At 36.7% G+C, this 17,503-nt stretch overlaps 1 protein-coding gene across 1 annotated transcript; it reads right to left on the reverse strand.

Annotated features, from left to right (window-relative positions):
- Nucleotides 1-232: 232 nt before the first annotated feature.
- LOC134529606 (cuticle protein 19-like) lies at nucleotides 233-3,689 on the reverse strand. Its single transcript, XM_063363887.1, has 3 exons — nucleotides 3,621-3,689; nucleotides 2,176-2,280; nucleotides 233-725 (listed from the first exon to the last, which is right to left on the reverse strand). Exons 1-3 carry the CDS (start codon nucleotides 3,633-3,635, stop codon nucleotides 489-491), a joined length of 357 nt encoding a protein of 118 aa, XP_063219957.1. The 5' UTR covers nucleotides 3,636-3,689; the 3' UTR covers nucleotides 233-488.
- Between the last annotated feature and the right edge of the window lie 13,814 nt (nucleotides 3,690-17,503).

The following is a 17,503-nucleotide window of genomic DNA, read 5'->3' on the forward strand; positions in this document are numbered from 1 at the left end:
GTTGAGGCCGAAATTCCATTACTTCCATAACTTCTTTCCCTGAATAAATTCTTACCTATCTTCCTGCCACGTGGCTCCCGGAAGAGGAGGGTTCACTTAGGCAGCATCAGGTTCTTGACTATTTTGAGCCATTCCCCCGGGGCTTTGCGGCTTCGGCGCATTTCACTTACCCACAGTGATAAACTCGATTAACGAGTGTCTTTCATGTGAGCTAACATAATATATATAATTTACAACCATTACATGATTTTCTCACATACAGTACAATGTGTATGAATAACTATGCTGTGGGTAAAATAACTTACGGCATACCAAATTTTATATTGGATTTACCAGCAGAAAATAAGAAACATATATTATTTAGTCATTCAAAAAATTTCGGTACAATAAATACATCATGAAAGCATTTTAACTAAAGTTGAATCGTGCATAGGAAGGGAAGTCGGATAGCGTAGCAAAGTCTTGATCAGCTTCACTTGGAATTTCTTTCAGTAGCCGTGATGGCCGTAGTGCTGTGGGTGGGAGGAGTGGCCGGACTTCTTGACCACGGCGTTGAAGCCGCTGTGCTTGTCGGCCGTGTAGTGCACGGTCCTCGTGGAGCCGTCGGGCTCGACCAGGCTGTAGGAGCCCTTCACCACGTCGCCGTCCCTGCTCTCCCACTGGTTCTTCACGTCGCCCGTGTGCGGGTCGTGCACCCCGTACTTGAACTCGTACTGCGGGTGAGCCTGCGACACGTCAACCCATCAGTCGACTGCTCGGAGATCATTCCATCATAACCCTCCCTGCTATAACCCGTTCAGTTAAATTGTTTTTGTTCAATTTTAGTTTATGTATTATTAGTTCTATTATGATTGCTTTGAATTCATGACCAGTGTACAATATAAAGCGAGAGTTGTCTGGCCAGTGGAACGCGGCATGCCGCACAACCCTGCCTCTCGCCCCAGCTCGTCACTTCGCTGCCACCTGGCCCAGCTTGGACTGTGGTGCGTGCGTTTCGTGGCGAGGCCAATGCGTCCCTGGGGCGCCGAGGCGTCTGGAAGGGTGTCGGCCGTGGCCCTCGCTGCGCAAGGCGGGCCTGCGAGGAGGGTGGGCAAGGCCCTGGCCGACAGGACAGGGAGCGCAGGAGGCGCGAGGTGCAACGAACAGGCGAGTTCTCTGGCGACGAGCGACCCCGAGAACCCGTGGCACTTGTGTGTAGTGGCAGACAAGCATGTGGACAGAGGCAAGCGGACTCGAGCTCAAGAGACGTGTGAATTTCTTTGGTTTATTAACTTTCACCCATTTTGCAGGCAGTCATTCAAGTAAATTTTAGTGTGGTAAATAAAGAAACAGTTAATATTGGGCTATCCTTCCGAACCCTACTACCCTCCATTTTTGTAGCAATAATAACAATTCCAACACTTGGTAACTGTCTCGTTGCTCATAAATTTACATTATCATTCCAGAGGATAAGCACTAAATAATTAGCATTGTTTAGTCTAGAGTGAGTCAACATATATTTTCAAATATTCAGTCTTCCAGTGGTGTTAAGTTTAAGTGTATCTGAAATTACTAACATTTAAACTGTTTTAGTTCCCCTACTCGCATATATAGAGATGTATAAGTTTTTAAATTACTTATATAAACTATCTGCTGTCAATCTTATACCCAAACAAGTGACCTAGTTTCATATAACCATCCGTGTTGGTGAAGTATATTTTCCAAATCAGGCAACTGAATTTTGTTGTTACGGTGCCTGTTAACTATGCACGTGTTTTACCTTATATTTATATTTCATCCCGTTTAATGTATGCCTATAAGGATATATCACTCACACCCAACACAAGAAAAAGCAGATTACTATAAGAAACGAATGACACATAACATGACACGCCATTTCAGATTTGTTTTAGTTTTTAAGAAAAAGTTTAATTTTAAGTTTAACCTTAGATCAAAATTCCATATTATACTCCTTTTGGACAGAATATTTTTAATCTATTTTATGTTTTAATAGTTTAGCATAAAATTATATTTATGAATTTTGTATCGGTGATTGAAATAAAGTTCATAAATAAACTTTATTTCCAATTTACATTTAACATTAAAAATTTGTACTATGTTTAGAGAGTGCTGAAGCACATTCACTTGTATTTCAACAAAGGAAAGAGTGCAGTCATGTACTACTCAGCGACTCACGTAGTAGTCGCCGTGTCCCGCAGCCACCGGCAGGTTGTGGTGACTGCCGCTGTATCCAGGGAGAGCGCTGGCGGCAGCCACGCCCAGGGCCAGGAGAACAACCACCTATGTGACAGTGCGGCAGGTCTTCAGGTGAGGATGGCGGCACAGCTGGCTCACGGTGATTACATTAAGATAAGAGTTTTAATTTGGGAGTTTCGTAGCACCATGCCTTGAGCCAGGATCAAAGTCATAGCTTTCCCTACGCGCTGCGTCTCGCAGTCTCCTCCTTATCAATCTATATTGTTTTCTAACTGCGTCAGTTCAATAAAGCGATGAAGAAAAATGTTGTACCGACCTTGGTGATTCTGATTGTAACATAGACTTGCGTCAACTTCTGAATTATGTATATTTTGAACTTAAGTGTTAGTAACACAGTAATTGTAGGCATATTAATATATAGGTATTAGCATAGATAATATTCACTTTGGTGTATGTAAAATATTTTTAACAAGTCATCTGCTATATTATCAATTAAATAAACGAAATTTTAAGGCAGTCTATTTTAAAACATTAATTTATCTTGGCGAATATTACAATATTGTTAAATGTATAACTTATAACGTCATCCTAACCGCGCCAGCTAGGCACAATTTATTCATGTAGCAGCTGAAATAAATATTAAAACTTTTATAAAAGTTAGATTTAAAACGAAAGTATTCTAATTTTTTTACTAAAAGGAACTTGAATTTTATGAGACTATACAATGATTATAAAATAGAATTGATACGAGAAAAACATTACACCATGTGGCTAAACATCACCTCACAACACCACTATACCTTGTCAAAATATTGTTTTCAACGCCTAACACTACATCAGTAGCCAATGTGAATTGTCCAAATGCTTAAATAGTGCAGCATTTTAGATGGTTAAATGAATTACTTTTTAGATTGTACCAATCAGTCTTTGCATAAATATTTAACGTACCATTTTTTTCTTTCGTTAACAAAAATATATCATAAATGTTACAGTTTTTACACCCTGTTCTTAAAAAAAGTTATTTGATGAGTTAAGTTCCATGAAAAGGTTTTAACTTTGAGTTATTTTCACATATTCTTGTTTAATTTATGTGCCACGAGATACATTATTGAGTATAATGTTAGTATCGGGAATAACTTTCATCTTGGAGAGCCATTTATGCATTCACTTGCGAATTTATGTTATTTCAATGATAAAACTGAGTGAACGTATCTTAAGTTTCTATGCTAGAATATAAATGTAAGTTTAAAACGAGAACTACTTATAATCAAATTAAAAGCGAAAACTTTTCTGATAAAGTTTACCTGTTACCTGCTAATAGTGTTTTTTAGCCTGTGAAGTGGACACTTGAGTACACTGGTGCTTAAAAATTTGATATAAAATCATAATGATAATACTTAAACTAACCGCAAAGTGTACAGTACCTGCGTGTTCCTCATGTTCGAATAGCCTCACGACCGTTTGCTGCCCAACAGTTGGTTGTACAGTTGACTTGGGGAGTGATCTTTGCTAGAGTTACCCTCGCTTTTTATACCGTCCCAGAGAAAACACAGCATATGACGTCAGAGCATGTATCCCGCACAGGAAGGAAAACTATATTCACTCTTCCGACGAACGAAGCGAAACAGTTTCCGCCGAAATGAACACGAACTAGACCACGGCCTTAATTAAGGAACGCACTCACAGCACGCTCGTGGAGAGCTGTCTGGTTCGTTGGGGATCTCGTGCGTACACTGTTGCGCAAACATTCTTTCATATCTTGTACAACCGGAACTCTGGTGCAACTGTGAAGCAGTGTTCTGCTGTATTGGTAAAGTAATTTATATTGCCATGGGGTGCCGTAACAAGAGAATCCATAGGAGCTCTTAGCAAACAAAGCTGGACTGACTACGAATAACAGGATAGGTCATAAGAACGCGTTGCAAATATATTTTAATTTTATTCGGGAATCTTTAAATTTAAATATGTTCATTTCTCGCTACTGGCTCGAGCCTTTTTCACTTTCACTTTACACAAAATTAAAAGTTTATTAAAATTTGGTTATTAAATATATTTTCAAAGGTTTATTCTAAGAGTTCAATATATTAATTTGACGTGGACGGGGACCATCAGTTTCAACGACGATTCCGTTTAGTTTCGCCACACTAACAGGCAAGCATTCAGATAGGTCCTCGACAACGACGACCGGTACGTTGCTCGCAGGGACGGTACAGATCAGAGCGACTTCACTTGCTTGCATGTTGAGCCGACGCCATCGAAATTTCTGAATCGGAGATGCCAAATACCGGGCCAGTTAATGGTGCGCCCACTCCAAGGCACGCCCAGTTGCCTGGCACGCTTCCCCGGCAAGCAGCAGCGGCTCCTCGGATAACACTCCCTATGCGTGCACGCAAAGCACTTGCGCCAAATATTCACAACTCGACACGCACGAGCCGCGAAGCCACGGTGAACGTAGTCTCAGCAAACAAGGCTGGACTGATCACGAATTACATAACACTTTGTATGAACGAATTCACATAAAAACCTACACAGAAACTTAAAAGTTTAAATCCTTTAGAACTACTTATAATATTTATCTCGAGTGATTTTTTTTTAATAAATGCCATATGGTTTATCCCTTGTTGCCACGTACATAAAAACGATTCTATGCGATCAATACACACCTTCTTTGAACTCCTAAGACTTTTTGAAAGATTTACCGACTTCCGTAATCACTGAAAAATGTTTCTTTCCTAATTGAAAATAACTTGTGTACTATTTTATGAACTTAATTCCCTTACTGTTGGACTTTTCGTCTGACTCCGTGGTACCCAAGATAAGTTTTCGTAGGGTGTCCAAAATTAGAACTAAGAAAAAATACATGGAAAACAAGAGCTTAATAATTATAATTTGAATGTAGCCATTCATGTTTAATTTCCCGATGTTAATCACAAACTGCAAAGAAACTATTTAGGTAAATAACCACCCTCAAGTGGAGTCGAACCCGCGAGCCGGACATGCCTCCGCATGAGCAGACACGCTCAGTTTAGCACGGCAATGAGTTTCCGGAGTCCAAAATTCAGACAATGTTTACCTTCCCGAGATAATTTGTACAAGGGTAGAGGCAAAACGTAACGAATCCAAAAATCATCTCGATCCGATGTATTTTCATTCGCCAACCTGTTAGAAATAAAAATGCTTCCACATCCGCAACATATAATTCCTTGAATTTTTTGAATTAAATGTGACTAAATTTTCACAAATTTTTGTCCGCCGTCATAAAAAAAACACCAGCCTCAAGACCTCTACTTGAAGCATGGAGAAAAACAAAACAAATTGCTGCCACCCTTAAAAAAAATTGCATCAAAACAGTTTTATGCGCGGCACATACTTTTAAGACAACCTGGAAGAGCACATTCTGTAGCCTAATGAACAAATAAAAAATATATATCCCACTGTGCAAGAGAAGCTTTTATAACCAAAAGTAAATGAAGCTCATTTATTTCGTCATTACGTGCAACCAGAACGATGGAGAAAAACTAACCGTGGCATCCAGCACAATGAGTTGTCAAAAGTGATCCCAATGATCTTCTAAAACTCTGCCAACAGTGTTTGTGAACAAGTTCACCGGGGTCGGCTCCAGAGCCGGCAGTCGCCCGTCGCCCGGGGCTGTGTGACCTGCATCACCCCGCGCCGGCAGACTTCCTTCCTGTTTTTTTTGTCCAAAACTGGACATTATTGGGAAAAGAGAAATAAAATAATGGTTTTTAGCATGCATCATTTGAAAAAACTTTCAAACATTTTCATGCATCCTATAATGAAGCGGTTTTACCAGAATTTCATCGTAAGAATGTATCAAACTTACCACAGTATAATTTATCGTGGAAATTTAAGTTGCAGATTTGCTTAGAAACGTTGTTTGAAAGCATTTACTTTTCATTTTTCCAGGGGGGGACCTGAACTATTCCATACGCCCCAGATTTCCCCCCCCCCAATCCACCCTTATTTCCATCACCAGGATTAGTTCCCTATACTTGGATAGCACGACTAGACGCTTTCGTTTTCTGTACTAGTAATCCCTCGTAGAAACCACACTCCATTGGTATTTTGGAATCAAATGCTGGTATTTTAGAGTATTGAGATAAAATTTCCCAGACATTATTTTGCAAACTGAGATTAGGCAGAATACATCTGAAGCTATTCCGAATCTGACATGTATATGATCGAAGAATGTGAGCGTTTAAAAAGCGCAAGGCTAAATTAGTGATATTATCTGTCTTTAAACGCCCTTTAACTTTTACATAATTTTGGGCGAATTTTTTTTATAATCGCTACTCATGAACAAAATGCGATGACTGACAAACAAACGTTAAGGGACCCGCCTAGTCGGGGGTGTATTTGAGCTAATTAGGCAAGATGCTACGTGGTATTCTCGCTGGTGCTTCTAGCGCGGTATCGTATCTGAACTAGCGCGCAGTCTTCTCGTCGTGCATAGGACAACTATGATAGTTGAGCGGTAACCATAACATTATAAGGTGGAGAAATTAAGATGAAGGAGTAATGCTAATGCATTCAAGGTTCTGTACCGAAATTGTAATGCCAAAAATGTTTTTGAAAACACAAGTTTTAACCATTTTCACTCTTCTAAAATTACAGTTCTAAAACGTAATCCTGGAATAGAACTACTATCCGCTTTCAGCGTATTCTTAAACTAGGAGGTTGTAATGGGGCTAAGCGCCCGTTGAAAAATTATGAAAAAAAAAAAAAAAAAAAAAAAAACACTTTAATTTAGTGTACACGAAATTTTTATTAAAAATTAAATTTATTTTAATAATGTGGAAATGAAAATTATTTCTGATATTTCTGTGCTATTTTCCGATAATTTTAGCAGCAAGAAATAAAGTAATCACAAAAGAATAATATAAAATTTAAAAAAATATATATATAAATATAAAATTCAAAGATGTAAATATATTCAAAAAATAAAAACAGAGATTTTCAAAAGGGTATAAGTACAAAATGCAAATATCAAAAGATTTCCAGTGACGCAAACTTATATTTTAAAAAAAAATGTAACATTTTCTTTCATTTAGAACTAAACTTTTTGAGATATAAGCCTTTTTAGTAATTATAAGCATAGTTATTCTTAAGGCGCCTAAGGCACCCATTTAAAAAATATGAATATTAAAATCAATTAAATTTAATAATTAAGGCATGTTCCAATTTTGTAACTGTAGCCTATTTCAAAAGTTCCTCTGTTATTACACTTCCATTTTCTATTTTATACACATATCTATGGAGTAGGCTCATATTTGTGATTCGTGATACGCTAGTCTCCAAGGTATACATACATATCTCTTTGGCGTTACAAAGTCAGTAAGTCTGTGATGAGCGTTACTATACATAGGTTAATATAAATATGTATACAAAATTAATTATTTTATTTAGTAAATTAAGCGAGATAAATTTTAATTAACATTGAAAATAAATCGATATTCTGAACATTATCATACACAGAAAATTAAAATAAATTTTATTTTAATTTTCTGTGTATGATAAGTCAGTGAGTGACTGCTACGCTACATAAATTCACCTCTGCTCCTCCTCATGGGCACGCCTCTGTCCTTCCTCGTGGGTACGCCACTGTCCTTTCTTGTGGGTACGCCATTCCATGGTTCATGGCTTTTTCGCTCCGAATAAAAAATAATAAAAAACTAACTTAAAGTCTGCATGCAAATAATTAATTGAAATAAAATGATAAAAAAGGACTGGAGTGATATATACACACGGTTGGTAAAGTTTACATAAAACAAATATTAAAAAAAAAATGCACAGTATCAAATATTAATATAAATTCGGTATAAAATTAAAAATTACATTTTGTTAAAATATCGAGATATTTTTATTTTTTGAAAAAAAATCATTAAACACACTGAATTTAAATAATAATGTAATAATTTGTAATGCAAATTAATAATACTTACGAGAACATAACCTCACTTACGTATATGAACATGAAAAATTGGTTGTCTGTAAAGTCGGTTTACCGACGATAGTTTAACGTGACGTCATAACAAAACATTGATGAAATGATTGCATAATTTTATGAATAAAATTGAATCATTTTTATTCTAATAATAAAAGAATAAATACTTGAAATTATACTAGTAATCAGATTTTTAAAATGCAAGAATAATTAATCTTTATTGCCGAAACTGTTGTTGTAATAAGCAATGAAAACCACATTAACTTTTCACTTCACTTTATAAACAGTCGTCGAAACAGTTCACGTGTAGATGACTTGTAATTAATTTTAAAAACTGGCGTTTAGCTATAAAATTTAAATATAATTATGAACAAGTTTTCATATAAATAAACTGTAATCAAATATCTATCATCAATTATATGAATCACCATAATTTTTTAGTCAATTGTAACATAACCTATTATTACTGCACTCAGATTGGCGTTAAAAGAATTTCCAAGCATTCAATGTCGACTAATGGATGGATGCAATTATGATCTTCAAATTGTTGTCGGATAATTCCAGCCAAACTTTCATAATTGCAATGCATATTAAGTTTATTTATTCATTTTAATGTTTTCATAATACCGTTTTAATTTTCATTTGACTACATTTCAAAAAAAAAAATATTTTGTTTGAAATCAAGATTTATTGTGAGATATGCGAAAGTTTTCGGGGATTCACATTTTAATCATATTGAAAATTACTTGGCATAATCAGAAAATAAGGTATCTGCCTAGACGTGATCATCACACTAATATATCTCTACAAGATCATATATTTTCCCAATAAGAATTGCCTTCTCGTCAGTTGGCAGCATTGATTAGGGACAAAAAGTGAGCAATTTTTTCAGTACCCGCCAGAGATGTGTAACATATAATCTCGGTAACGAGCAAATTCACGTGTTCTCATGTTGCAAATAAATTTATTATACGAATTTTTTTTTTTTAATAATGCCAAACGTGATAAATATAGGAAAACTGTGTTTTCAACTACATTTGTTTTTACTTGAATCACACGTAGTTTCCACACCCACTGCTAGAATTCGCTGTTGGACCAACTCGCCGACAGTTAAATCATTGAATAGAAGACCGAAATGTTTACCTATATAATGAAATGGCTCCGATAATAGTGAAAAATAAATGGAATAAAATTACTAAACCCCGGCTTTGGACCTGGTTTTCGACAAGAAATTTTATTAAAATACTACCCATTGTGTTAATATTCACTAAACAGCTAATACTATAAAGTTTAACATTGTTTTTGTGAACTTTGGTTGGCTCCATCTATCACAGATGGCAGCACCAAGTTGTTACACTTGACTTCCGTCGCATTCACGAAATCGCTCCCACTAAATGCCGTATATCGAGAGCTAAGTTGTTAATGCGCGTTTCATGGTCACAGTAACACGATTAAATATGTTGTCGCATATGTGGTATTGCGGTTCCAGCATCAGTGTTGCAAATAGCTCTGTGCGGAGTGAAGTTTTTTTGGCAGAGACACTCTGTCCTCTGTGTGATTCCCTGACGGGTAATTACCTCGGCCTGCGGATTCTCGGAACGGATTCGCCAACCGGCTGCAGAAGTCGTCGTCGAAGTATAAATACCGCAGTCTTTGTGTCATTATCCGGACGGGCTCTGTCCTCAGAGCTGTAAGTTCCTCAAACGTTCAGTGTGGTTCTTGTCTTACAATTTCTCTCTGATGTTGTTCCGATGCACTGCTTGCAATGAAAATTGTTTAAAATCTGTTCCAACACGAGATGAATCGGTCCATAAGGAAATAACTTCAGTCATTAGCCCTGGCAAAATGTAATTATATTCTGAAGTGTATTTTTAACCAATATGTAAAATACTCATAAAGCCATGGTATGTATAAAATATATTTTTTCCCCTAAGCTTTGTTCAAACAAATGAAGTCGAGATTCTTTTAATTGAAGTTTAGTGAGTGAAACCATTTTAGAATGGACCTATTGGAATAAATTAAGTTCATGCTGAAAATTAAGCTTGAAGCAATTAATTGTCCATTAAATATGGTTTGGCAGAAATATTTTGGGTTTATTTTTGTGTTACGGTAGTTTAAAAGCTTAGATTATTCGCTCGTATTTATAGGTATATTTATATTATAATCGTGCTAAAATTATGAAGGTAGAATTTCAACACTATAAATTTCGTGCCTGTTTTAAAAAAAAACCTGAGTGATGCTTAAAAAATATCGTAAAAAACGCGGTGTTCCATTTCACCCATTCTCTAAATATAAATATGTGAAAAATAGTAACTCGTAGTTCTGTCAACGAAACGTGTATCAGAGTGCTTTACTTGGAATCTGGGCCTATTTTGTGTAATTGACTGCAAACATCCATGTGAATCACTTAACAATTAATGAATTTTGGTAATTTAAACAATATTGGACTTTCGTAGAATTAAATGGAGTCATTTATAAGCATTTTGAATCATAATTCATTGATTGGAAATAGTTTCCACAATTTTAAATTACAATATATATTTTAAAACTGAATGTTCAAGTTAAAAGCTTAATGAAGAAAGTCTTTATTACCATGGTAATGTGCTTGTGGAAAAAAAAAAAGGGGGGGGGGTTGTGTTAGCTAAGTGTCTTTTTTTCTTTTTATTCAATAGAAAACATGGCGATATCGTTCAAACACTCAGGCTTGTTTGGTGTGTATAGTTTACATTCGTGGCCAAGCATTTTGGCGTCTCGCCATCTCAGACGATGGTGTAAAACATCGTTGCGTCATACCTCAGGTCTGTTGACTCCTGAACATATGCAAGTACATCGTCCACGCACACCGCCCGTAACAAGTTTTGGGCGAACGAATCAACGAATGAATATTGTGGCTTGAAGTCTTGTTGGCATCGGTCATCAGATACGATTAGAGGTGGCGAGAAGTGGAGGGTGTACCGAGAAAACACACCAGCTCATGGCAACGTCCGCCGCGTTTCCTACTCACAAACAAATCCGAGTTTGACTAGCCCAGGAATGGAACTCGGATCTCCTTGGTCAGAGACGAGTGATCTGGGCCTTAATTTTTTTTTTTTTTTTTTTTTAGTTGACAGTTTTGTTGACGTTGACATTGAAACCCAGGGCCCCGCGCCCATCATTTTCGTTTTTATTTTCTTTGTTGGTCTAGTTTTCTGTGAAAATATGGACATCGATTGAAAAATAATAATCATTAAATCTTTATTAGCATGTAATTAAAATTCCTACAATTTCAATTTAGTTTTCATGATTTCGTGTTAGAAAACTTTTCAATTTGTATTGCCTCGTATCATCCGAGTATACTCTATCAAAAAAAAATATAAATTTGTTAAGATGAATCAGGAAAAAAAAATTTCAAAATTTGAGTTTCTGGTTGACTTTGAAATGTTGTTTTAAAGAGTTCATTTTTCAGATTCTCCGGGAGCTGTTGCATGCCTTCCGGATCCCTCGATAAGGCCCCTTCTCCCAAATACTAGCATCCCGCCAGAGTTCAGCAGCACTGCCAACTTCCAGTGATTACAATCATGCATACAATAAAACACGCGTAAAGTAAACGCGATGAAGTTTTCCCTAAATAATACTCTATACAAAAAAAAGCACTCCTAGACAGTAACGATCTAATTCATACATTAAATTATTTAAAAATCACACATTTTTGCAAACCACTTAATATTAAAAATCAAAATAAGTTTCAGGATATGTTAAGTAGGCTACTTTAAAATAAGTTTACGTTCTTGTTAAATGAGATATATGAGCGATATATTATCGTAACGAAAGCGATCTTTAGAAACAGTTATTTATGTTTCTCTGTTTTCGTAGTAAATAACACTTCGTAGTTCCTTGCCATGAATTCTCAATCAGTGATAACTACAGAACATCCGTAATACTTGGCAGCATATGTCTGGGTACGCCATTGTTTGAGACCAATGTTACACGATACAAAAAAAAACGCCCACGCTTACATCCAACTTGTGCTAGGTGGCCCCTTTTCAGGTCGAAGGTAAAACTGCTGCCGAGGAAAGTGTCCAGTTACACTGAATTGTTGCTCTCCCGCACAGTGATCAATTGACGACTGAAACATCGTGAGCTCAGTGGTCCGAGAGGAACGCTGTGTTTCGCCCTGATGACGTTCCTGGGCAGTTTTACAAGGATTATGCTAAGAATAACAGAAAATTAGGGCGATATTCCAAGACGTTCGGGTAAGGTAACGAATAAGCACTGCCTTGTTGGGATACGACCGTAACCTAATTCGCAGGCCGTATTCTGGACCGTTCCCCAAACGAATCCCAGTAAGGGAACAAATCGGCAATCGTTTTAGTAAACGATGCTCTGAGCGAAGCTACAAACTGATTTCAACGCATTCTAGAGTACGTTTCGCAACCATTGATACAAGCATTACTGCAAAAATACTAGAGATAGCAGCACCATCGCACAAAAATATAACCGTCTTTCTATTTTTGTCAAGTACTTTTTAAGTTTCAATTATTACATTTATGACCATGAAAATGTACAGAAAACATTCCAAGATAGTTTCGCTACCATAAAGTTTCATTTGGCTCACAAATATGCTTGGTACTTCCCCTGATGTTCACGAAAGTGAGTATATACGAGTTAATAGCACCAGATGCGGGCCCGCCATCTGGACGAAATCAACGCAAAAGTGAGCTCTGCGCATGTACGGTTTTGGACAACAAAGAGATAACGGATATGACACCTAAATCCGTTCCCTCAAAATGAAGAACTGCCCGTGTCTTATCGAGCACTAGGAATGTGTTCAGAGTACAGGTGCAGCATATTCAACACCTGAACTCTAATTGTTGTGTCTCGTTATACCGGCCTTAGACACTCGCTAAACTTGGTTAGGACTATCTGGCTTATTCACGGAAGTACTATAGGGTCTTATGTTAAAGAAGTACGAGGGTGGGAAAAGAATGAGTTATCCCTATTCATGATTTTTATCTCTAGAAAATCGGAAGTTTTCGTTGTGAAAAGGGTGGCAATTGACTCATAGTGTGCCTAATATTTGCATTTCCAGCAGTTACTTTCTATAGCCAGTCCCACTCTTAGATTGCAGTACACGGCTTATGGCGCGCGCTGTTGCCAAATCTCTAACACATTACGAATTTCAGGAGATGCGTGTCTTTGTAATTTGGATAGAACAAGAAGCATTTTAAGAAATCATATCGTAATTTATAATATTTTATACTATTACACATATAAATTTGTAATAATGCCACTTTTATGTAAATTTCAAATAAAAACTACCTATTGTTGACGAAATTTTCTTATAGTTTTCTTTTCTGTTCTAAAAATCCCATATATATACCTATATAATTATATATATATATATATATATATATCACATTTTCATGGGCCCGATAAATGCCGTATTTTTGGACAAGTCATGTCCAAAATGATAAATAAAATACGGTAATGGAAATTCTCGGTCGAGTAAGTTATGGGAAAAATCCGAACAATTGGTTCGAAATGGGGAAGATTTTTTGAAAAACAGAAAAATCGCAACAACTCCCATAATATGAATAATATCGAATCCGTTTTAACGTATGATAACTCGGATTACCTAATGCCGAAAAATGTTTTCTAAATACATTTTTGATACGACCAGCCATAACTGCATGGGTTCGAAAAAAATTTTCACCGGACAAAAAAACGTAACTGCCTTAGTAGACACATTATCAAATCTGTTTAAATTGTTTGTAATAATATCATAATTATTTTCCAAAACTTTGTCTAAAACAATGTTTGATAAGATGCTTGGTGAGAAGGATAGAAAAATAATTCAAAATTTTGTACCATGATCGCTATTAGGCCTAAATTCCTTCGTATTTATTTCATACATTTTAAATATTATGTTCAAGAATCGATTATAATATTTTTTGTTGACTAAGGAAGCCATGTATTTGAAATTGCTTGTAGGACAGAACCCCACTTATCTAAACACACGGCCCTGTTTCCTCTTACGACGGCAGCGCGCGCTCTTGTACTGATAAGACACATCTTTAACAGCTATTTCCACGGAAAATGTAGAAGCAATTGAGATGGCGCTGCTTTTAAAAACTAATTAAATTCATTGTGAACATTTTTCTCGCTTTCGTCCCCCATCTATCTTTAATAGAAAAAAAAATTTTCCGCGGGTCAACTTTTTGATGTGTCAGTTTGTGAGAAAATGCATTTCAATATATTAAAAAAATTATTTAAGTGAAACCTGTACAGTTTTTGTCTTAACATTTGTTCGGTGGCGTCCTAATGCATTAATTTACTAATAAAAAAATCTGAATGAAATACACATGTAGGTTTTTTTTTTTTGATGTGAAACATATCGGAATACTTCAAAACAGTTCGCAGCGAATAAGTTATGTTTTTTAATTTTTTCGGACACTTAAAATATTGTTAAGTATTCAAAATAAGCATTGCCTGATGCGTATTTTGATTCTATACAATATGAAAAAAAGCTTGGTCCAAAAATTAAAATTTATATTTCGTTTGATATTTGGCAACAACGCACGAAGAAACAAGGACAGTGCTAACGGCAATCGGCGTGTGTTAGAGAGAGAGAGAATGCGCCCATTTACTTCCATACTGCAATCTAAGAGTGGGATGCTCTATAGATTTTTTTTTTTTTTAAATATTGTGTTAAGCCCAAAACGATTCATTACACACTACTGGAAACTAAGGCCAAATTTTATTTTTCAGATGAAATTCACATTTAATACTTTAATATCATTATTTTTCCGGCATAATAGTTTTCAATGTGTTTTTCCTTACTCTTCTGAGGAAGTATTAGGAGTCGCCACTTTTTATAATCCGCATGTAAAGCGTACATGTCTGCCATATACATTTATTTTTTGCTGGTAGTAGCTTAGCCGTCAAAAGACTGGGTTGTGTAAAAAAAACTCGAGAAATATACTAGAGAAAAAGACGAGAATTTTAACAATTAACAGCAACTCATAAGGCTCTCGGCTGGAGAACAGTCTTTTTGACGTGCATGGAGCAACTGTGAGGCTTTGAGAGGCGACCTGGCATTTTATGGAGGTGAGATAAAAATAAAGGTGTAATGCAAGTCACTTTAGTCCTTTGAAGAATCTCTACCTGGAGAAGCATGCCTAAAATTATTAGTTTATAACCGCCGTTTAAACATATTTTACTCTAAAAAAATACACTTATAAAACGTAATCCGAAAACAAACATACATTCTGACCTCAGCATCTTCTTAAATTATTTTCGTTAATGAACACCACTCGGATGTCTTTGTTTGTTTTATTTTTCTAATCACGTGGGTAGATATAAAATCTGCAAACCGTACTGACATGTTTGTCGTTTGAAAGAAAGCTAAATTAAAAACTTTTACCCCATGCCATACCCGCTTTCCTCTTCCAAAACGTAAGTACGAAAGCGGAGGCAGCACACGCGCAGAACACGCGCGCGGAAGTTGAAAGTACCTACACAAACGGATAGGAGCTGCTACAATGTAAAATAGCACACGCACAGGAAAACAGAACGTGGTCGGAGTTCTAAAAGTTGTGGAAGTTATTGCGTTTCTCTGATCTGCGCGCCGATTTCTGTTCGCAGCCAATCAATGAGCCGTATCTCAGCGGCATGGAGTAGATAACAATTGTTCTGATAAAGATAAAAAATGAAAATTCTTTGGTTATAGTATTTCTTTGCGAGGCAGTTCTTCGTATTTAATCATTCCTAATAGTTAAAAACAAAAAAACAAAATAAAATGCTTGCATTTACGACAACTTCTTAAAATAACTGATAAAATTCAAACGTTTGAAACTGAAAGTTTGTACAGAAGTAAAGGAAATTTCGACAATAAATTTTCGGTATGTTTGGAACCGCTGTGTTATGTGCGAATATAGCGTCGACTAATGTGCTGTGCGTGTGCGACTGTGCTATTTGCATGCTGTTTACGTGCTATCAGGAATGTAACCTAGGCTTTACGCTGCCGCGCCGTCTTCCCTTTCTTTTCTGCTCTGACGCCAGTGGTCCGACCACAGGATGTGGATGTGGCATGGAGAAAATGACAAACGCCAACAAGCAGACTCGACGAAGATGATTGACTGAGAATTATAACTCGGTATTGCCTGGTGAAGTCGAAGAAACATTGCAAAACCCCCAACAAAATAACAACTCGCAGAGCTGCAGTTACTGCAGCGTATTTTGATTCGAGGTTGTAGCGTGGTGTGGTAATCATTCTACGCCGTTGAAAATTGTCAACTTAAAATTTAACGCAGAACACTGGTTTCAATAGTCCGGGTATCTTCGTGAATTTACAGATATATTCGTTAGTTTACGGGTAATGAGCTTACTGAATGTGGTCATCAACTCACAAGTATCATAATCGAGTATTATAAATTTTTTAAAAAAAAAGTGTTAAGTCTATAGCAAAAACAATCTTCCTCGTTCTACGCGCATTCCACGGGACGCTAAAGTCAGAAGATTGCTTTCAGCGTAGTTTCTACGGATATCTGGTTTCCTGGAACTACGGGGTGAAAAAAAATCTTTTATTTGAGGTGAATTATTTGATGTATAAAGTCTGAAAATTTTAACAGTCACTAACGCTACGCTGTCATGTTTCTGTAGTTTGAGGAGTTTCGTATTTTCTGTTGTCATCGACGCCCCAGTTAGTCCCATCTTTTCATCAGACCGTGATTGCGTGATCTAAGCAAACCCTACGTTTGTGCGCAGAGGCTTATCCAAGATGTCAGCGGGTTCCAAATCACTTGGCTGCTCAGGCAAAGCATTCTAGTGGTGGGTGCGTAAACTACGTATGATTCGCGTCAAGAAATGTAGTTTAAAACATAACTTTCGTATATATTTATCACGTTCGGCATTATTATAAAGAATTATACTTTAAATTTATTGACCGAGTTTCGTCTTATAAGTGTATTTGCAACACGAGAACACATGTATTTGCTCGTTACCGAGGTTAGATGTTTGAACATCACTGGCGAGTACTGAAAGACTCACTCACGGGTATTTTTTTTTTTATCAACCGAGCATTGAAAGTGCTACGGCTGCATACAGATGTCAAAAGAATCAGCGAGAACAGCAATAGTCGAAAGAAAAAAAACTATCGTCAATAAAGAAAAATAATAGCACTTCGGTCAAATTTTGCTGCAGCGAGCCTTTCAACGAGATTTGCGTCTTCAGCGCGACGAGGAAAACTGTCGGAAGATTTCCTGGAACAGGGCCTACATGTTCGCTATTGTCGGCGTGAGAAACGTGCACTGTTTACCAGAGAGCGCGGGTATAAATACAGCAAGCCGCAGCAGCCTTACTTCG

This window comes from Bacillus rossius, chromosome 1 (assembly GCF_032445375.1).
Source record: "Bacillus rossius redtenbacheri isolate Brsri chromosome 1, Brsri_v3, whole genome shotgun sequence".
NCBI classification, from domain to species: Eukaryota; Metazoa; Arthropoda; class Insecta; order Phasmatodea; family Bacillidae; genus Bacillus; species Bacillus rossius.

What these genes read in the sequence shown, in the direction of transcription:
- LOC134529606 (XM_063363887.1), bottom strand. An exon ending in CGGGACACGGCGACTACTAC is followed by an intron (nt 726 to 2,175) that starts GTGAGTCGCTGA and finishes GACGTGTCGCAG; the next exon opens with GCTCACCCGCAGTACGAGTT.